Source organism: Bubalus kerabau, chromosome 13 (genome assembly GCF_029407905.1).
Source record: "Bubalus kerabau isolate K-KA32 ecotype Philippines breed swamp buffalo chromosome 13, PCC_UOA_SB_1v2, whole genome shotgun sequence".
Classification (NCBI taxonomy): domain Eukaryota; kingdom Metazoa; phylum Chordata; class Mammalia; order Artiodactyla; family Bovidae; genus Bubalus; species Bubalus kerabau.
Genome location: NC_073636.1, coordinates 43,086,533 through 43,108,264, shown reverse-complemented (window position 1 = coordinate 43,108,264; position 21,732 = coordinate 43,086,533). Strand labels below are relative to the sequence as shown.

Sequence of the window (21,732 nt, the reverse complement as noted above, 5' to 3'; positions counted from 1 at the left end):
GCATGGCTGGGGGTCTTCCTTCACCAACATGGTCTACCCACGTTGATATACCCACGTGGTATACCCAGTGTTGATGACATGTAGAGTCTTCTGAAGCTGTCATATTGGGGGTAATCTGTCTGTAATGCAGTCTAGGAGGTTAGCTGTCCTTGGAAAAGGTGATCACTGAAATTGTAGTGACTGAAAAAATAATCTGGTCTTTTTTCTTTAAAACACACAGACACAAATCTGGTCTTTTTTCTTTAAAACACACACACACCCCTACATCTTATTTTCTCCCCTTAAAAAACCCTAGCATGCTGCTTTGGTTTCTATGGAATTGTATGCTGGCTTTAGAGGTGAGGTTTAGAGGTTAGATTACAATCCCCTTCAGTTAACTTGGACCTGGTGTGTTCCAAAGTTGTTTTTTTGTTTTTGTTTTTTATGCTATATGTTTACTTTTGGACAAGTGGGAGGAAAAAGGGTGGAAGTATCTGGTTTATGAAGTGGAAAGTGTATAGTTGCCGGGAATAATCATTATAAGGAACATCTTTTTGCACCCACAAGATGAGGCCAGGAGGGAAGAGACCGCTCCTGCAGAGTTGGGGGTCGGCGGATAGAACCTGGTGCTTGGCACACAGCAGTGCCCCGTGAGTGATGGCCTTGCTGTTGGGTGTAGGGAGTATTTGGGGCAGGTGAAGCGGTCTCTGTGTTCTTGCAGCTGTGCCAGTTTGCGAAGAGTGGGTTTGGACTTGGGTGTGTGGGAACCAGAGGCTTGGGAAACCATGCTGGTGCTCTGAGGTGGCACGGGAGCTGGTGAAGGAGGGGAGAGGAGAGGACAGACTGGAGGTATTGAGGTGTCCTGTGTGATGACTGGCCTGGGGCAGCGGGGCGGGGTGGGCGGCCCCTCCCCTTAAGTAACACCAGTGTTGCAGGCTCTGCAGGGCACTGGGACATATGAGTTTAGGGTGTTAAGTCTGCAGTAGACTTGATCACAGAAAAGCGGATGTCACTGCTGAAAAGGAATTTGTGCTCTAGAGAGGAGCAGGATGGGACTTCCCTGGCTGCCTGGTGGTTAAGACTCTGCACTTCCAATGTAGGGGCCTGGGTTCCATCCCTGGTCCAGGAACTAAGATCCCACGCGCGGCCTGGGGCAGCCAAGAAATCAAGAGGAGCCAGAGGAGGACTAGGAACAGAGATAGTAAGGTGGATAATAAAATGCAATGAATATAAAAGAGGTTTTTATTTGGGTGTCTGAAAGTAAGTGTAAAACGCATGTCAGTGCACTAAGAAAGGTTTCATTTTTCTAACAGAAACATCTCTGAGTTTTCATTGCTTGTGAGAAGCCCGAACTTGGAAAGAGCTCACAACATACTAAAATCAAAAAAGTTCTGTTTTTCTGACTATAATGTCCCTTAGGTATCCAGTCAGCCTTTCGTGGAAGAGAGTCTGGGTTACATGCAAACATGAGGCCACAGGCTGCGTTTCCTGATAGCAGATCTTGGAGTCAGCCCTGCCCAGCTCTCCCACAGGGCAGGCCTCTGGGCACCTCCAGGCACCTTGGGCAGGTGTCTTGGCAGCCAGTGGCCTGCTGCCCTCTGGGCTGCTCCACTGTGGGTCCCAGCAGCTCTCTGAGTTGAGCTGATTTTCTTCAGCTCCGTCACTGGGGTCCCTTTAGATGTACCTCATGCATTTTACACTGTTGATTTCCTAATGAAATGGCAGGATGTTCCTGGATCTCCTGTTCAGGCTCGGGGCACAGAAGAGAAGGGGTTGGCAGGGCTGCCCTGCACCCCCGCAGAGAGGCGCCTGTCCCCACCTGCTTGTTTCCCTCTGCCTGCTGTGTGGGGGCGTAGCCGTCAGGGCCCCTGCCCTCCCCTGTGGAGGTGGGGTCGCATGGGCAGTAACGTGGTAGTTTCACTTCACGCTGCTGGAGGGCCTGTGTGTTCTGGAGCACCTTCCTTCTTCTCAGGGTGTGAATCGTGAGCTGTGGGTTTCTATCTGGACGTTGAAGGAAGTGGAACCATCTTTTGAGCTCCGAAACATGATTAAAGTATTAAGTTCGTAACAAATCTATCTGAAACTAAATCTATAAATTAGATAAATAAGCATTAGACAAAGCATAGCATCTATGATTTAAGGCATTATTCTCCTTTAAATATATTTTTCATAAACAAAAAAATAGATGACTTTCTTAAAAACCAAAGATTAACTGAAAAGCTCTGAATGGCATGAAGAAGAAAAGGAAACTTTTCTTGCTGAGAGAAAATTGCTGTCACATTGTGGCCTGTTTCCTGTTGGCCTTTTGTGTGTGTGTCTGTACACGTAAACGTAAATATACATGCTTTTCAATACCCACAGCCCCCAGCAGTGTCAGGGTGATACCAGCCGGTTCTCGCAGTCTTTGCCCTGGAATCCAGAACTGTCTTCTGGCGGGAAGGAGTGTTTCAATTCAGAGGCTGGTGTAGAAATGCTCTTCTCTGCACACTGCTCTGGGCCTTTTTTTTGAGATTAGAGTTAATATCTGAATTACTTTGTTGTTAATGCAACAGCCTGTCCACTACAGCTTTCAAGGGATGGCCATCCTTCATCCTCCTCTCTTTCCTTCCTCTTAGCCATTCTGGTGACCCCTGATCCCTTTCCTTATCTCTTCCTTCTTTGGGAGCCCAGAGTCCATGGAGGCAGCTGGAGTTTGATAAAACCCAGCTGGGAGGGCCCTTCCCTTGTTGGCACCCCACCTCTTCGCTCTTGCTCTTTACTCAGTGCCTGGGACAGGGTGTAGCCACGGTGTTTATAGTTCTCAGGTGGTTGGATATGTCCCCTGCAGCCCAGGAGTTCCGGCCTCCCACCCTACCAGCATCTAAAGGATGGCCAACTCAGTTGTTTTCTGTTCGTTCATGTATTTTCTCACTGTTTACCGAGCATGGCTATGCAGAGGCCTTCCTTAATCACCCCCGTGACATTTGTGGTTGCTGATAAATGACAGCATGCTCAGTGGATAAGACAGCTGGGAAAGCAGGGGACCGCAGAGGGCCTCGCTCTGGAAGCTGCCTGGGCCTATGTGCCGGGTCACTGGCTGTGCACCAACCTCCCTGTGCAGCAGCACTTGTAACTGACAGTGATGTGGAGCTGGGTCACCCTGCCAGCTCCTGCCCTGCCACCTTGGGCTGCTGGCGTGCTCAATGCTCTGTCCTTTGTGGACGCAGAGGCTGGGAGCGTGGGATCCAGCCAGCATCCTAGAGTCACAAGCTGAGGGCTCAGGCCACATGGAAGCTCACAGGATCAAGCCAAATTCCAGCCCAGGTAGATCCCAGACCCTCCTCAGGCCAGCCTGGGGCCCTGTACCCCTTGACCCCATTTCCTTCCCTTGCAGCAGTTGTACTGGCTTTTACCAGTAGTCGCCAGGTGGTTCCTCTGGCCTGGCCACCACTGTCTGGGCTGTCTCACCCCAGCACTGACCAGATACCTCTTGTTAGCCAGCTGGGAGGCATACAGGGACACCTCTGCACTAATCTGCACCCTTTTCCCTTTTTTTTTTTGTTTTTTTTTGTTTTTTTTTTTAACTTTATTTATTTATTTTTGGCTGTGCTGGGTCTTTGTTGCTACTCAGGCTTTTTCTCCAGTTGTGGCGAGTGGGGTCTACTCTCTGGTTGTGGTGCACGGGCTTCTCATTGTGCTGGCTTCTCTTGCTGCAGAGCACAGGCTCTAGGTACATGGACTTCAGTAGTTGTGGCTCACGGTCTAAAGAGCACAGGCTCAATAGTTGTGGTGCACGGGCTTAGTTGCTCCATGGCATGTGGGATCTTCCCCGATCAGGGATGGAACCCGCCTCTCCTCCATTGTCAGGCAGAGTCTTCATCACTGAGCTCCCAGGGAAGCCTCTCCATACTTATTTCTAAAATAGAAATGGAAGTGAACTGGAGGATGAGCCTTGTGGAATGAGCCTGTCCTAGAGCAGAATCGAGTATCTTGGTTCTAGATTTCTCAGCCATGGAAGCTTTCAGGATTAACTGCCGATCCCTGGAAGACACTCTTCACTGGTGGGGAGCCCTTGGAGCTTTGGGGTGGCACTAAACCACGTGGCCACCTTTTCTGGGACAGAACTCGCCAGACCCGACAGCGGTGCCCTCGGCAGCACCGTCTCCTCCGTGGCATGGAATCTCCAGCCTCGGGGGTAGAGTTGATTGAATCTGGGCTCATTGGGCATATTCAGAGTTTTATTGATCAGTCATTTCCCCTCAGTCGTACACGATGCTACAGCCTTGGCTTGCCCAGCGGGAGCAGTCAGGGTGTGGCAGGAGCGGGCGCCTGCATCTGGAAGAGATGCATCCAGGGAGACCGTTCCAGGCCTACTGGTCCCTTCACAGCATAACGAACACCACAGATGGGGGGAGCTTAAAACCACAGAAATGTATTCTCTCCCAGTTCTGGAGCTTCGAAATTCCGGGCTCCCTCTTGCCAGCCTCTGGTGGTGGCTGGTGTTCCTTGGCTTGTAGCTGCATCACTGCCGCCCCTGCCTCCATCGCAGGACTGCTTTCTCCCCGGGACTTCATGTTGTCTTCCCTTTGTCCCTGTGTCCAGATTCCCCCTTTTGATAAGGACACCAGTCGTGTTAGATCGAGTCCACCAAATGACCTTACTTAAGTTTATTTATCTCTGTGAAGGCCCTATTTCCAGCTGAGGTCCCCTTCTGATGTGCTGGGGTTAGGACTTTTCTGTCCTTTGAGGGGACCCAATTGGAGAGCATTCAGGGTCCACCAGGATCAGAACTGGTTTACTGTCCGCACTTCCTATCAAGTAGTCAAGAGTGTAGAGTCTGGTCGCCTGGGTGCGGATCCCAGAGTTGCCCCATGTGAGTCATGCTTGAGCAAGTGCTGTGGTCATGGTTGTACCCTCCTGTTTCGGGGACGGTGTTCAGAGTATAGGGAACATGCGCCAGCAAGTAAGATGCCACCTCCTTTGAGTGTCAGTTTTCAAGTTTTTAAAATGTAGCCTGCTTCTTGGGAAAGAGATGGGTAAAGAAGCTGGAGGTTCAAAAGCAGCCCCAGGGGAAGGAGAGCGTAGGTGTTCCCATGGCCTCACCAGTTGGCTGTTTCATTTCTTCAGTGAACGTTTTCTGAGCCATGGGGACATGTGAGGAATTGAGAGTTAGAATGCAGGTATGTGGGGACAGAGCATTCAGGGCAGCCAATGAAGAGGCCCTGGGGCGGGAGTTGGGCTCAGGAGGCAACAGCGTGGCAGGCGGGCATGCTGGGCTCCGGTGCCACGTGGCCATGTAGGTTACACAAGGACACTACTGCCTTCACCAGAGAAAACCAGAGTTGCGTGACTTCCTTACTGAAGGTGAGACTGGCTGGAAGTCATGGCCACACTGTCCACTGTCCCTACCCCTTCTGAGAATTGCCATTTTATGTGAGTAAATCCCATCTCAAGGTTTGAGTTGTTTTGTTTTTGTTTTTCAACTAAATAGAACTTGAAAGATAGTGTTCACCTCAAGGACTAAAAGTGCAGTGGTATACAAGGGATTCTTGGGCTTCCCTGGTGGCCCAGCTGGTAAAGATTCTGCCCGCAATGCGGGAGACCTGGGTTCAATCCCCGGGTTGGGAACATCCCCTGGAGAAGGGAAAGGCTACCCACTCTGATATACTGGCCTGGAGAATTCCATGGACTGTATAGTCCATGGGATCACAAAGAGTCGGGCAGGACTGAGTGACTTTCACTTTCACTTTTTCATACAAGAAGGGTATGCACCCCACGCACACCTTTAAACTCCCACTCACGGCCTGTCGTGTGTCTCTGTGTTTTCCAGGCCGCACTCGGTGTTGACGCTGGTGTGGCCTGTTCGTTCACTGATGACCTGGGATCACGTAGCAGCATCACAGTGATCTTACCCTCCTTCCCTGCTCTTCTCACCTACTTGTAACTCACAGAGGTTCCTCCAGATCTGTGGGTATCGGTTGCCCCTGTGTGAAGGCCCGGGGCTTCTCATCGGTGTGTACACCGCAGTCCGTCAGCCATTGCCCTATTGGCAGGTCCCCTGTAAATTCAGGGCTGAATGAGCAGCTGCCGACTCGTCCCCATAACTTCCCTTCACTCTCCCTGGGCTCTGGGTCCTGTGGATTCCTCCATGTCCTGCACCCACGCTTCATCTTGGGCCTCACTCAGTCAGTGGCAGCACTAGAAACCTCAGCGTCCCCCTCGCCTGGCCACACCCACATTCTGGTGGTCATCAAGCCCATGTCCGCAGGTCCAAAAAACATCCCTCTGTCACCTTTCCAGCACCTTTCCAGGCTTGAGTCCCTCCCCCAGCACCCTGGCCCCAGCCTTCAGTTCTCAGCCTTCTTTTCTCCAGTCTCTCTCATGGCCAGGCCAATCCTCAGGGCCCCCAAGGATCTTTCCTTCCATCCTTTGTATCCTCTCACACCTTGAACAACCTTGAATGGGTCTCTGCTTGGACCTCACCCTTGCCAAAGGATCTGTAGATATACCTGCCCACACCAGCTCCTGAGGCTGCAGGGCCCAGTGCCCCAGGCATTAGGGTTCGAGAAAGTATTTGAGAGCATCAGCTCTGCTGTGTACAGGGTGGTCTGTTCAGTTCAGTTCAGTTCAGTCGCTCAGTCACGTCAGACTCTTTGTGACCCTATGGACTGCAGCATACCAGACCTTCCTGTCCATCACCAACTCCCGGAGTTTACGCAAACTCATGTCCACTGAGTCAGTGATGCCATCCAACCATCTCATCCTCTGTCATCCCCTTCTCCTCCTGCCTTCAATCTTTCCCCGCATGAGGGTCTTTTCCAATGAGTCAGTTCTTCGCATCAGGTGGCCCAAGTATTGGAATTTCAGCTTCAGCATCGGTCCTTGCAATGAATATTCAGGACTAATTTCCTTTAGGATGGACTGGTTGGATCTCCTTGCAGTCCAAGGGACTCTCAAGAGTCTTCTCAAATGCCACAGTTCAAAAGCATCAATTCTTCTGCACTCAACTTTCTTTGTAGTCCAATTCTCACATTCATACATGACTACTGGAAAAGCCATAGCTTTGACTATACAGACCTTTGTTGGCAAAGTAACAGCCCCCCTAATCCTGTTTCCATCTCTTTGTCCCCTACAGTGCGGGTTCCCTATTTCATTGATTTGAAAAGACCACAGGATCAAGGTTTGAATCACACCTGTAATTACTACCTCCAGCCAGAGGAAGACGTAACCATTGGAGTCTGGTGAGTGTTGGCCCCAGGACTACAGGGCCAGGCGTTGGCAGTGTGGCCTCGAGGCAGCAGGGCCTGTGAGGCGTGGCCAGTATTGTCCTGACAGTGGGCTCTGAAACTGTTGTTGCTTGTCCATTTTTATCTTTATCTGTTTCCAAAGGAAAAATCTCCTCTAGATTCCATGATAATGGAGCACTAGCACCAACTCTGTTCTCAGGTTTTCAAACAGCAAAGGGTTTGTAAACCAGATTGCTTTTATTGCAGGAAGGGGACCCCTTCCAGGGCCCAAGAGTGGGCTCTTGTCTAACTCTCGGAAATGAATTGTCTGTGGAGACTCATGAGCTGACAAAGCAAGAGACTTGATTGAAAGGGAACCCGGGAGGACTGCTTTGCCACGTGGCTCACAGTCTGGGTTTTATGGTGATGGGGTTAGTTTCTGGGTTGTCTCTGACCAATCATTCTGACTGAGAGTCCTTCCTGGGGGCCCACTCATTGCTTAGCCAAGATGGATGCCAGCGTGAAGGGTTCTGGGTGGTGGTTGGACACGTGGTTTAGACCTTTCCCGAACTCTTCTGGTTAGTGGCGGCTTATTAGTTCCGTGTTTTTTTACCAGGACCTCCTGTCGTAAAATAACTCATGCGAATGGTTACTATGGCGCCTGGACAGGGTGGGCGGTTTCAGTCAGCGTGCTTCCCCTAGCAGTTTTTGCAGAAAGCCATATTTCCAGGGGGAAAGAAAGCCAGAAAAAAGACTGTGTATCATGGAATCATGAGCACAGGCTTGAGCCACACCTGTCTTTCAGAGAAGTGAGAGAGTCATTTCCTAGGCAGGTTGATAAGAAGTCCAGGGGTCCCCAAGGAGAGAGGGGTCTGGAATTCTCAAGGAGAAAGAAAGGACAAACTTTTTTTCCTCTACATTCCTTAGGATTATATAACAATAATGTATCCTGCTTGAGGACAGTCTCTGGAAAAAGCCTTCTGGCTAAGCCTGTTATCTTAAAATGTGAATTATAAGAGTAGGTCTAGTGAGGTCTTTACAACCTCCAGACATTCTTTTGATTCTTTGTAATAACTAATTGGAGAGTATATAACTCCATTGTTAACACTAGCAAGGGGGTACTCTTTCTTCCCTCTTCTGATGTCTATGTCAGAAGCTTTCTCTATCCTTTTTATACTTTAATAAAACTCTATTGCACAAAAGCTCTGAGCGATCAAGCCTCGTCTCTGGCCCCGGATTGAATTCTTCTCCTCCGGAGGCCAAGAATCCCGGCTTCTTTTCGTGGTTCAGCAACAACCTTTCAGAAGGGCCCATCCAGGGGTTGAAAATGGTTGCATCTCTTTCATACACAGCTCTTTCAGGCCCTGAAAGTGGTGGTGCCGTTTGCTCTTCTCTTAGTATTTACTTTTTTTAGCCATAAATTAGGTTTGGATCTAAGCTCTGTGACTTTTTGGCCTTTCTTCATAGTACGATTTAGTACACCCATGGACAAGTGGGTGCTTCCGATCAATGGAACCAGAACAGACTCTGACTTTCCTATTGTGGCGTCTCTTTGTCTCAGGAGTGGCTTTGAGTCTCTCCTTGGACTCAGGAGAACTGTTGTGCCCGGGAGGAGCTTCTGAGGGAAATGCTCTGAACTGCTCCCCTGTGCAAGGCCAGGGCGTCCTGGGTGAAGACCCAAAAATGAGAAGGAGGCTCTGATTCTGAGTGGCTGAAGCAGGGATTGTCTGTGGTCATTTCTGGTGTGATTCAGTGGAGCATTCAGGGCCAGTGTGTGCATGTGGGCTGCTCTGTGTGTCCATCTTCAGTCAAGCTTGCGTGTCCTGTGCAGAGCTGTCTGGGGGACTTGGCAGCTCTCCTGACAGTTACTAGGATCTGTGCTTTGAAGATGTGGGTTCAGCCAGGCTTCTTTCTCAAGCAGAGCAGTCATGTGACAGGATGGGTATCTGGGCAGTTACCCGTGAAGGTCGTGTTGGTGATGACCATGTGGGTCTCCGGGAACAACCACCACTGTGTGCAGGTGAGCACCTCTGCCCACCCACGTCTACACCCAGTGCCATTCCGACGGCAGCGTGGGCCCTGGGGCGGCAGCCGCTCCGCTCACCAACTGCCCTCCCTGGTGCCTCGCCAGGTCTTCCCACGGCCAAGGAGTTGGGGAAACAGCTCCTTCTCTGCCTGGCAGGGGTGGAGGCCAGGGATGGAGAGCTGCCAGGGCCTTTTTCAGAGCTCCGAGTTTCGGGTAGGCTGGCTCCTGGAGGCATATCAGCTCCCAGCATCTGCCAAGTGCACCTTTCTGTCTCACAGGTTTGTAACTATGGGAGAATGGTAATTGCAGTGGTCAGAACTACCCAAAATGCGATCCTGTGAAATGGTCAGAGACACACATCAGAAATGAGATGCTGGCACTTAGACCTGGAGAAGAAGAAATCAGCCATGCACTGTTTTTAAGTCACTGTTCAAAGTCATGAACAGTGACTTTGATGTGTCCTGAGTTAAGGGTAACCAGAGCACCTCTCGGAAGGAGGGTTTGGCTACATAGACCAAGTGTCTGCATGCCTGGCCAGGTGTGCAAGAATCCGGGCTGCCTACAGGGGCCTGTGATGCTTCCTGCAGAGGTTAGTCTAATGCCATGATGGCTGTGGCCAGGCTCTGTGTTAGAAATGGTGCTTTAAGGACAGCCAGGCTTCCAGTCAGCCTGTATAGACCAGTGTTAACTGAATTAGCACGTATGACAGATGGTACTGTCCTGTGTACTCATGGGTGCAGTTTCATGTAGCTTATAAACATGGGCGAGTGTGAGGGGATGTGGGACAGCCTCAGTGCCCATTCCGTGCTCTGACCCAGCCAGAAGGGTTCTTCTCTCACACAGCTTCCCCTTTCTATGGATGGAGTCACTGCTGCCAGGGCAAGCTACTGGGGCCAAGAGGGGCCCTTCTGCGAGTCAGAAAATGTTCTCAGCTGCCAGATGCTGCCCTCACAGTGTGGGGTCTGCCACCCCCAGCCTCCTGCTCTCTGCTCAGTTGTCCCGAGCCATGGGCATCCTGCTTGCGGGCGTGTCACCTGCTGCTCCCCTCTGCTGCTGCTTCCAGGCACACGGTCCCCACTGTCTGGTGGAAGAATGCCCAGGGGAAGGACCAGATGTGGTACGAGGATGCCCTGTCTTCCAGCCACCCGATCATCCTGTACCTGCATGGGAACGCGGGCACCAGGTGAGCAGGGGCCCGCTGCAGGGAGAGAGGGCACACCTGGGCATGGGCAACCCAAGAGCTCGGGGAAAGCCAGGGCTCGTCTGGGCTTTGGGAGAGGTGGTTGTAAACCCTTGTTCCCACAGGCCCAGAGCAGGACAGGGCTGCGTGCCAGGTGGGCCGGGCCTGCTTGTTTGGGAACCGCCGGCTGAATGGAAGTTGGCAGCTATGTCCAGAAAGCCCTGGTCAGAAGCTCGTGCCTGGGGTGAGAATGGAGGTAGCTGTGTCTGCCTGAGCAACCAAGAGCCTCAGCCAGGGGGTGTTGCTCTTCCTGGGTTAGGGACCCAGGCTCCTCAGCGGACAGGAAGCACGGCCCCTTGGCGGAGGCTTTGAGACCCTCCAAGGCCACGGTGTGCCCGGGAAGTTGCCCCTGTGCGTCTATCATCTGCCATCCTGGGGTGAGGACACTTTTTCACCGTCAGGCATGCCCTCTGGAACAGGAGGCACATTTCCTGGGGGCACACGAAGAGACCGCAGCCAAGCAGTCAGGAACGAGTTTGTCCGGGGGGCTGCCCTGCCACGCTGTCAGGCCAGGTACCTCCAGCCCTGAGGCGGCAGTGCCAGCACATCCCACTGGGCCACTGAGGAAGCGTGTCCCCGTGTAGCCGTCCTTACCCACAGTCATCCCGGGAGCTTTTCAAGGGCAGGTTCAGTGGACGTCTTTCAGACTTGCAGGTTTGGATCCCATTGTTTAAAGAGGGCTCCTTCCAGCCTTCATGGCAGCCTTGTTGAGAGGAGAGGAATCTGCACGAGAGCCGGCAGGCTCCGTGGGGCCAGGCTGGGGCCTGTCCGTTCACAGGCAGAGCTGGCAAGGGGACAGAGCAGGCCACAGGCAGGGTCTGGGCAGATGGGCTGCACAGAGGGTCAGCAGGATGTCCGGGACATGGCCCCCAGGACACCCTGAGCCCAGAGAGCGGAGTGCTGAGCTGCTGACTCAGCACGCCCTTGGCAGCCCGCTTCCCCGTTGTCTGGGACAAGATGTGGCGGGTTTCTCTTCCGCTTTACAAAGAGCAAATGACTACAAACAGCTCCTGTAGCCTCTTTCTATAAATGAGGGAAGTTGGGCGTTCTTTGTGAGCAGTGCCAGTCACGTGGTAAAGAAGACAAAGTCTGCCTGTAGATTCAGGATGGAAGGCGTCTTGTGACTGAAGGTTTGCTGCCCCCTGCCCCCACGTCCCCAAGGACAGCATAGCGTGCAGTTTTTGATGGCCACCCCGTCTAGGCAGGACGGCAGGAGCCGTGTCTCCCTGAGGCCTGGACCCCAAGGATGCCCCAAGACCCCGTTATGCTCTGAACCCCTCTTCCTGCTCAGGGTAGGGTACTGGAGATCTTACAAAAGAACCATGACAAAGTCTTGCAAAGATAACTGAAAACATTTTGCATTATTTCTCTCCAGTCTTGAAACTCAGCCCTTTGATATTTATTTCTGGGTTATTTTGGCTTTCTTCTTCCATCTTTTTCTCTCCTCCCCTGAGGACACTTTCTGGACACACACACACCCGAAATGGCCCAAATGCTCATTATGAGGAAGGGAGAGAGTGGAGAAGTCTGTCGAGGGAGAGCCTGCCCACTGATGCGCTTCCCACTCAGCAGGCAGCCCTGTCCCCCTCAGGGTGTCTGCAGGGAATAGCCGGACAGCATCTGGGCAGGAAGTGGGAGGCAGAGGCAGACAGGCCTCACCCGAAGAGGGGTGGGCATGAGGCGGCCGGTGAGGGCCTGGGAGATTCTCTGCAGCTGTTGGATCACGATGGCGGCTCTGACCCAGCGTCTGCCCACGGGCACACGTGTGTGGAAGGATGGCGTGGTGGGAGGCACAGCAGCAGACTTTCAGGAGCAGGTGGGGAAGAGCCAGATGACCAGGTGGTGGGGTGTGAACAGCCAAGGAGGAGCACCCTGAAGGTTGGCGGTGGCTCTGTGGGTGAGGAGGTTGAGGCAGGAGGTGCCTGTGGCCTCTTCCCCGTGGTATACGTGCCAGCGAGGACGGGCGTCCCTTCTGTTCACCTGTGGTCCTGGACACTGGGGAGTCGAGGGGCCTTTGTGTTTCCTAGGTTCTGCCACCTTAGTCAAACCAGAGATGAGGTAATAATTAAGAAACATCCCCACGGTGCTCAGGTGGTCCCTTGCTTGGCACCACACTGTGGAGGCTAGCGGGGAGCCACATAGGTGCCCAGAGGAGGAGGTGACCTGTCCGTCACCCTCCCGCATGGATTTGGGGACCAGGCTCTAAGTGCCCGGATGCTGCAGTGTTCATCCCAGGCCTCCTTTCTGAGAAGATGCACTAACAGCTGTTCTTGTTTCCTTTCCCTGACGATCTAGAGGCGGCGACCACCGGGTGGAGCTTTACAAGGTAGGTGAGGTCGGCTCAGGGCGTCTGATGGAGAGCAGTGCCCTTAGCTATGGCACACAGCAGAGCCCATGCAGTGGACAGATGGACGGGGCAGTGCCCACCCTCACTGTGTGGACAGAGAGCGTTGCTCGCCTACTGCCTCTGGCTGTTCTTTCCAGGAGTCATGAACAGAACGGAGTTCCCCCTAATAATCTGACTTAATCGTTGTCGGTCTTTTTCATCTTGCCTTTTACGGACATCTCCTCATGGAGTGTTTCCCATTTTGCTGCCTCTGGGGATAGTTTCCAAGATCAGGATGAATGGACTTTGTGGCTCGTATGCCAGAAATTAACAAGTTAACGTGAAGTGATCTGCAATTGTTTGTAAAGTTACTTATTCACATAGGGAATGACGGGAGGACACTGAGGGGCCCGAGAGCTACACTGTCCTCTGGGCTGTGGCTCAGGAGTTCTGCCAGCACTGGGATTTCTTGTATCCACCAAGCGCAGGGCACCATTGACGCAGGTTCCCAGCCAACGTGGTGGAAGCAGGTGTCTGGGTGCGGGACCCCAGGGGGGACACAAACCCTCCCCGCCATGTGGCTGTCATCAGAGGGTGTGTGGGTCTTCGAGCTGACACGTGCTGCTGATGCAGCGTCTGGGGCCACCATGCCTGTCGCCCTCCTCTTGGGTGGATCTGTGTTTGGGAACAGGGCCGGAGGAACAAGTCAGACATGTGGGCACTGCTGTCTGTCCAGCACCCCGTGGACAGCTCTGGGCTGTTGGAGGGCTGGTTCCCTGGAGCGACTTGGATCCAGGCAGGGGTGGGGTGGGTGACTTAACAGCTGTGGCTCCAGAGGGTGCAGGTCCTGTGGGGGCTGGGAGTCCCTGGCCGAGCGCTCTTCTCGGGGACGGGAGCGCACCTCAGGTTGGTGACACTGGTGTCTGTGGCAGCTTCCTCGTGGCTCTGAGCACGCCCAGCCAGGGCTTGGGTGGGACAGTGAATAGTGACTTCATGCAAGCAGTCACCTACTCCTGAGAGACTTTTTTCTTCTAAGTGAGAAAAATTCAGTGTAAGCTTAAATCTGAACAGTGCTGGGTTGCATTAAGGGTCACCAGGTGTGGAGTCCACACTGCAGGGTCCTTCCTCCTGGGTCTCTGGGTGGTCAGAACCCCTGGCAACCCCTGGACAGCCATCAGCCTACAAGCCCCTCAGAGGGCACGGGTGCTGCTCAGGCCAGCCTCCACCTTCCTGAGTGTCCCACAGTGGCAGGATGGGGCGGTGAGGTGATGGCCTTCACTGAGTTCCCTCGAGTGAGGTCAGGTGGGTTAGTCAGAGCCGCATTGTTCAGTTTTTGCTTTTCACTTCCAGGTGCTGAGTTCCCTCGGCTACCACGTGGTCACCTTTGACTACAGAGGTGAGGGTTCCTTGCTCCCCCCGCCTGTTTGAGGTTGGTGTGGGGTGGCCACGTGTCACTCTGAAAGGCTGGTGGCTCTGCCGTGACCTGTGGTCCTTGTGAGATTGTCAGCGTGTGGAGGTAGTGGAGGGTCCGGGTCGTTGGCTGTGCGTCCTGCATGCATCCTCCCCTAGATAGTAGGCATGGCCGCTTGGAACCCCAGCACACACCCGCTGCCAGCCCCTTTCACATGTCAAAGGCGCTGTCTCCTCTTTGTGGGACTCAGACTTTCCCCACAGCTGGGTATTGGACTTGTTTCATGCTCAGCAGAGCTTGTCTTGTTGAAGTTACGGAGACAGGAAAGAGGGACTCTTCTTCTCGTCCCTCTGTTTCTCCTTGCCTCCCGCAGTTTGCTGCGTGAGGAAGATGCTTTGTGTCAGCGGGGAGCAGAGTGGTGGCGATGTGTGCCTCAGACAGCCCTCGCCTGGACAGGACGTAGGGCTGAGGCCTCTTGTCCAGCTCACCCTGGCTGGGGGGAGGCGGGGCTTCACACCCACAGAACCAGCAGCTGTTGGCATCGCCTGGGTGTGCACGTTGGGAGAGTCTCCTCTTGATGCTGCCATGGCTGCCACAAATGTAATGTCCCAAAACAGCACGGATGAACTATCTTGAAGCACTGGTGGTCAAGGTTCCAAGTCTTTAGTCACTGGGATGAGTCAAGGTGTGGACACGATGGAGGCTCCAGGAGAGTCAGGTTCCTGGCCTCTTGCAGCTTCTCCTGGCCACACTGGTTCCTTGCCTATGGCCCCTTGCGTCTGCATTACTCTGGCCCTGACTCTGTCCCTTCTGCTCATAAAGACCTGGGATTGCCTGGGGCTCATGCTGACCAGGACACTGTCCTGTCCGGGGTCCCCTGCTTGGCAGCCTCTTTCCTTCTGCACCCTTCACTGCCCTTGCTGTGTGAGGTTCCAGAGGCACGGGTTTCCAGGTGTGGACCTGCACGTCTTTGAGTGCCATTATTCCACCAGCCTAGGGTGCAGGTTGGTTCTTTTGTGAAAGAGTGTTCTGTTAGGAGGAAGGTGCTGGGTTGAAGAAACTCCGAAAGGAGGCTCATCTTTCCCTCCTGCCCCTGCTACTGGAACCTCAGGGCAGTGAGGAGGCAGCCCTCTCCCTTATTCACCTTCCTGTGCTTCTAACAGAAATAAAATCCCATCTAACACTTCCTCTTTTCAGTTCCTGTTGAGTCTCTTCCTTTCTAAGCTGTACAAGAGACCAAAGTTCTGCCTGTGGCTCCTTGTCCCCGTCTTGTTCTCTCATTTGTCTCCCCCTGTCTCCATCTCTCTTGTGTTTCTCCCTGTCTCTGTCCCTGCCCCCGCTGGTGCCCTGAGCCCGCCCTCTGGCCTTGTTCCTGGCACTGGCTTCTTCCGCTAATCCGGGTCTGGGATGCCCTGGGGGAGGTGGCCTGTGGTGCCCCTGCCTCTAGGTTTTGCTTATGTTGCAGGACTTGCTCTCTATGAGCCTTGTGGTATTTTCAGATCATTTGATGATGACTCACTGCTGAGCTGCTGGAAATGACAGTCACTTTTGACTTTTCTAGAATCTGGAGGGAAGGACCCGTGGGAGGTCAGAGTTTAGTTGGCTTTCCTCTGTAATGCAAACAGGATGCTAGGAGCCCCTTCCTTTGTGGGTCAGCGTTGCCTTGAGCCTGGAATCTGCTCATCCTGAAGCCTCTTCACAGCTGGGCCACGGAGCCGGGGCTGGGCTCAAGGCTGGGGCGGGCCGGACTATCAATGGCTGAGCCTGGCCAAGCCCCAGGTGCCAGTGCCAGGGGTCTGCGGGTCCGACCATCCTGTCTGCTTCTGCTCTTTGAGACTCAGGTGAGGGTGGTGATTGGGTTCAGAGATTGCGATGGCTGAGGAGTTGGGAGAAACGAGCTGGCCTGGCTGAGACTTGAGGCCCCAGATGGCCTGGGCCTTCTGCTGAGATGGGGGCGGGGTGGGGACTGAGATTGCAGTCCTGTGATGTCCTCTTTGATGCTGCTTTCTCAGGTTGGGGTGACTCAGTAGGAACGCCGTCGGAGCGGGGCATGACATATGATGCACTCCATGTTTTTGACTGGATCAAAGTGCGAAGTGGAGACAACCCCGTGTATATTTGGGGCCATTCTCTCGGCACCGGGTGAGAGTTCCCAGCATGGCGTTTATAGGAGCAGGTCTTCACGGGTGACACTCCAGCCCAGGCTGCCTGAGGGGCCCCCAGCGTCCTAGAGCCTCCATTACTGTCCTGGTGGGGGCCGGGGATGGAGCCCCACAGTGCAGGGCACTTCGGCTCCCCAGGCCTCGCTGAGCGTGGCTGTGCTATGCAGCGCATCCAGGAGCACGGGCCTTTTGGCCCACACGTGGTGTCATTACTTAAAAACTTGGGGAGGCAGCAGTTGGGGTTCCCTTGTTCCATCTGCTGAAAGAGGAAGCACTCTGATGTTCCATGTGGCCGGTGTAAAGGCACCCCAGATCTTGAGCACCTCCATTTTCCTGCTGCCTTTCCTTGGGACACATTGCCTACAGGCTGGGCAGTGTCTGGGACTGGCCCTCCTGGGTGAGAGTGAGCCCTGGACAGAGGGGAGCAGGCCTTCCCACCCTGGGTGTCTGCCTGGACCTGCCCAGCTTGGTTCTAGCAAGGCAGGAGGCCTAGGCCGGGCAGAGTCCAGGTGCTGCCCCCTTCAGGGGCCCCTCCCATCTGTGTCTGTAGGACCGGGTGTGAGCTGGGGCGTTGCTGTGCAGCCCACAAGGGCCCTTCCAGGTGAGGCGCAGCATGTGCCTTGGGATCGTGGAGGTCCCATCACAGAGTCCCTGTTGGAGGGGCTGGCTGCCGGGCCCCTGCGCACCCCCACCCAAAACCCCGCCCGTCACCGTGACAGTCCTAGCTTCCCCAGGAACAGTCTCGTCTGCAACAGTTTTTGTCATGATCCAACTGAACTTTTCCCTCTTTCCAGAGTGGCCACAAACCTGGTGCGGCGCCTCTGTGAGCGAGGTAGGCATTTGCGTGGGGTCCTATGCCACAGGTGTGGCCCGGCTCCCATGCAGGAGGGCTCTTTGGGCACCGGCTGTGCTCCAGGCCCTGCCAGCTTCTTGTGAAGTGGGTGGTGGTGGATGAGCGGGGTGGTGAGACAAGAACTGGGCGTTGAAATGGGGGCCTGAGCAAACCCCCGAGGGCCCAACCCTGTTCCCCAGATTCTCTGGCAACTGGCGGCACCCTGACAGGGGCTGGGCTCCAAACAGGCAGCCTCGGCAGACATGGTTCTCAGGGTCCCCTTGAGACGACTTCCCTCACGTGACCCCAGGGGAGGACCTGAGGGGCAGGGCCAGCCAGGTGGGCACTTGGGGTCCATGGTCCTGTCGAGGGGGTGGTGGCGTGAGGAGTGTCCCACTGGGGCTTTTTGCTCACCTCCCAGCTCCCTGTTGGTCTTATTTATCTAGAGACTCCTCCAGATGCCCTCATCTTGGAATCTCCATTCACTAATATCCGTGAAGAAGCCAAGAGCCATCCGTTCTCAGTGGCAAGTACAGAGCTTATTAAAGATGGACTTATGTATATAATGGAAATAATAGCTATAACATATGAAAATGACTATGAGTAAATATGCATATAAGTAAATTGTCATAAAAATTATTTAAGTATTCTAATAAATACAGATGTTATGAAAGTTAATTCTCATTTAATTCTGGGCACTGGCCTGACTGCAGAGCCACTCAGGATATTTATAGCTTCGTGCCAGGTAGAAGGGTGTGGTCACAGTCAGGTTGTTTGAGGGCGGCTAGACCCATAGGAGGCCTTGCCTCATGGCACAGGTTGCCCACCTGGCATTGCTGCCCCTGGGGCCCAGTGCGGGCTGGGAGTGGAGCTGGTGGGCACCCCAGGGAACCCTTGGTGGGAACCCCTTGCTGTTGGGTCCTCACTGGCTGGCCTCAAGGCCTGAGACCCTCTGTTTGCAGGCTGGGCCCAGAGGGGCCCCTCTGTGTCCTGTTGCTCCCTCCTCCTCCTCCCACTGCTTCTGTGTGTCCAGTGGCGCCGTGTCGGCCTGCCTGACCTCATGCTGCCTGCTACAGACAGAAGAATCCTTTGTTGGGTGTTCTTTGATATTGCTCTTCTCCCGAATCACATGGTCCTCCGTTTTCTTGGGGGTTGTGGCCTGTTCTGTGTGGGAAGCCTGGTCTCTGAGTCTTGGGTGTGGGAGTCCTGTTTGTGGGCAATCCCCCGCAGCCAGTCTGGGGCCTCTTGAAAAGGGAGTCTGAGGGTGGTGGGAGGGATAGCAGGACAGCTGCCCACCACCCGCCCAACCCTGCCCACCAGCTCTGGGCCCACCAGTCAGCCTGATTGGAAGCAGGGCTGGCCCTGGCCCCTATGGGGGTATATTACTGCCCATCCCTCCCCAGCTCTGGGGCCACCAGTCAGCCTGATTGGAAGCAGGCCTGACCCTGGCCCCACAGGGGTATAGTTCTGCCCATCCCCCCAGCTCTGGGGCCACCAGTCAGCTTGATTGGAAGCAGAGGTGACCCCGGCCCCTATGGGGGTATATTACTACCCATCCCCGCCCAGCTCTGGGGCCACCTGATTGGAAGCAGGGGTGACCCCCCACCATGGGGGTGTAGTGATTGATTCTCTCCTTGTTGTCTACATGTTACCTCCAGATCTATCGATATTTCCCTGGGTTTGACTGGTTCTTCCTTGATCCCATCACAAGCAGTGGAATTCAGTTTGCAAATGATGAAAAGTGAGTACTGTGGGAGAGAATTTAGAAGAACCCCAAGAACCCTCAGAATAAGCATCTTGAGTCATGTTAACCAAGGAGGGTGGGATTCTGGACATGTAGGGGTCTTTTCTAAGCAACACATCTCTATAAAGGTAGAGGAAGGGAAGAAGGAAGGTGGAAAGACTGTAGAGTTAAAGAAATAGGGAAACACCATATCTTTTGGTCCATAGAACTGTTTTACTTGAAAATTATTTGTCAAAACCAGAACTCTTGAACAGGTGTTAAAGCAGCAATAGTAACTGTTGTTCAAAAAATGACTTTGCCTTAGCCATTTGATTTGTGTTTGGTTATGGAAAGATGTTCTGAAGGTTAATGTTAAAAGTATTTCTATTAGGTGAACCAGAAGTTACATATTCTATTTCAGGACTTTTTCTTTGAACAACGTTCTAGTTCAGTTAACATTATCTTTGTGATATCTTTATTTCATGGACTTTAATTTATTCTAAAATAAAATTTTATCTGAATATTCAGTTAGCATTTAAAAATCTACATTTTTAAAAGAAGAATTACCTGAATAAACTGGATTTTCTCTAAAAATGACGACAGTGAGAAAGTCACCCTTTGGCTGGCCCCCAGCTGAGCCAGTGTGAAGTGTTGGGGGGCTGACCGTCCCTCACCCCCTGGAAGTCAGGAGCCCCTACCTGGTGGGAAGGTCTGTTCCCAAATACTTGCCAAGGTGCCAGCATGTGAGCCAGGCCTCAAGAGTTGGAGAAGTGAAGGACCAGCCTGGTGGGTGGAAGTTATGCAAAGATGTCGAATGTCAGACTGCGCTGCACACCAGCACGCACTTGGCCCTGGGAGTAGAATGTGGCGAGCGGGTGGTCTGTGTGCCGCTGGCAGCAGGGCAGCCTGCCAGACGGCTGGGCGCACGCCCAGGCCTGGTCCCGCCAGGGCCAGGCTTGCGCTGGGGCTGCCCACGCGAAGCCTCAGTCCAGCTTGAGATCGCCAGGAGCAGGCGTGTGCTGCGTCCACCAGCTCCCCGTGCGGCCTCAGGGAGGGGCAGCTAGGAGCGTCCAGGGCCCATCAGTCCTGCAGCCTGTCCTTCGGTAGGCAGTTTGCTGAGGGGTTTGGATTCAGTGACCATCTTGAGAATGTTCATTTATTTGAAACATTCAGGAATTAAATGTCATATACACAAAAGAGAAATTAGAGGGTGGCTCTTTTGCCAGCTGATGTCCAGTAATGTTCATTTGCAGTAAGTTTCCTGGCCCACCTATTACTCAGTTTGTAAATATCATTTTGTAATTTTTTAAGAATAGTGTACTGGCAAAGTTTTTTTGTTTTGTTTTTAAATTTCCAGGAAATATTTAGGGACCCGATTTGGTGAATGAATTGAGCTCTAGATTTGATTGACACTTGTCACCTAAAACAGATACTGATGGAAACATCTAAGAAATCAGCTGCTGGCTCTGTATTAAAAGTGCCTGGCAGTTTGAGCCGCTCCACGCTGCGGTGCAGGGCTCCCTCACTGGCCCCTACTGCCGGCAGTCCAGGAGCCCGGGAGGCCCAGCCCGTCCTGGCCATCCAGTGCCTTTCTCCCTCCGCCTCCCGCAGTGTGAAGCACATCTCCTGCTCCCTGCTCATCCTGCATGCCGAGGACGACCCGGTCGTGCCCTTCCAGCTCGGCAGAAAGGTGGGCGTCGGGCAGACTCGTGTTCAGGCCAGACAGGTGTGGAAGAGGGTCCCGCTGCGGGCCGGGCCCCTTGTGAGGGAGAAGGCAGGGGAGGTTGGTGGTTCACCGCTCTCACGCGTTCTCTTGCCTCTGGGCTGATGTCTGAGCACATCCTCTCACTGTGGGGCCTCTGCATCTGCTTTTGCTGCATCTGCCTTTGCTGCCAGATCTGTAGGTGGGAGTACGGTGGGAGGGAGCACCCTCTGACTGTGGCGGTGGTGAGGGGCAGGGACAGGCTAAAGGGCAGGGGGCCCAGGCTGCCTCCAAACAGGTCTGGGCCTAGGACCTGGCCATCCTGGGCTGGAAGGAGGGGGCTGGGGTGCCACAGACCCCGAGCCAGCTTGTAGATGGGCCTTGACCTAGGCATACGGCCCACCCAGCCCTGGGACAGAGCCGACAGGCTGCCCTGGGCACTCAGGCCACCGTGGCATCCCGGGGCAGGTGGCCTGAGGGTGCTGAGGGCCCCTGAGGAAGGCTGGTCTCGAGACGGGGTGAGGACAGAGAGGGTCTCGAGGGGTGGCCCGAGGGTCCTGTGGCTGAGGCAGGTCACCCCAGGCCCCGGACGCCGACCCTCCTCTCCCTCCCCCAGCTCTACAACATCGCCGCGCCGTCACGCAGCTTCCGGGACTTTAAGGTTCAGTTCATCCCCTTCCACTCGGACCTCGGCTACAGACACAAGTACATCTACAAGAGCCCCGAGCTCCCGCGGATCCTGAGGTGAGGCGCTACCGTCACCTGCCATGCAGGATGGCATGCGGGAGCTGGGCGAGCCCCTGCGGCCGCAGCTGGGATAGCCGTGTCGGGCTGGTCAGGGGGGTCCGGTGTCAGCACATGTGGCCTACCGGGCTGTGGTCCCCTTTGTGTGGTCGAGCAGTGAGGACGCCACAGCTGCTGTCCTCAGGTCCCCGTCCCCTCCCACAGGCCCGTCAGGTCACTGCCCCTGCACAGGGTGTATGTGGTAGGGGTGATGCAGGTCTGGGCCAGCTCCCCCAAAGCCTGTTGGTCCCCAGCTGCCTCAGGGAGGGAGGCCATGCCCCTGGCTGCACTGCGCTGGCCAGACTCCTGGGCCAGCACGTGGGCTGCAGCCCAGCCACCTGTT

At 54.2% G+C, this 21,732-nt stretch overlaps 1 protein-coding gene across 2 annotated transcripts in view; it reads left to right on the top strand.

The window, feature by feature from the left end:
• Window positions 1-21,732, top strand: part of ABHD12 (abhydrolase domain containing 12, lysophospholipase) — a 53,470-nt gene that overhangs the window by 30,537 nt on the left and 1,201 nt on the right. Inside the window, exons 3-12 of one of the 2 annotated variants that reach the window (XM_055544140.1) lie at window positions 7,094-7,199; window positions 10,274-10,393; window positions 12,746-12,776; window positions 14,127-14,172; window positions 16,200-16,329; window positions 17,144-17,181; window positions 17,628-17,707; window positions 18,840-18,922; window positions 20,516-20,594; window positions 21,223-21,350. In XM_055544140.1, the coding sequence (XP_055400115.1) occupies window positions 7,094-7,199; window positions 10,274-10,393; window positions 12,746-12,776; window positions 14,127-14,172; window positions 16,200-16,329; window positions 17,144-17,181; window positions 17,628-17,707; window positions 18,840-18,922; window positions 20,516-20,594; window positions 21,223-21,350 (841 nt within the window). Of the gene's footprint in view, window positions 1-7,093; window positions 7,200-10,273; window positions 10,394-12,745; window positions 12,777-14,126; window positions 14,173-16,199; window positions 16,330-17,143; window positions 17,182-17,627; window positions 17,708-18,839; window positions 18,923-20,515; window positions 20,631-21,222; window positions 21,351-21,732 lie in introns of both variants that reach the window. The other variant, XM_055544139.1, reaches the window with a different exon arrangement.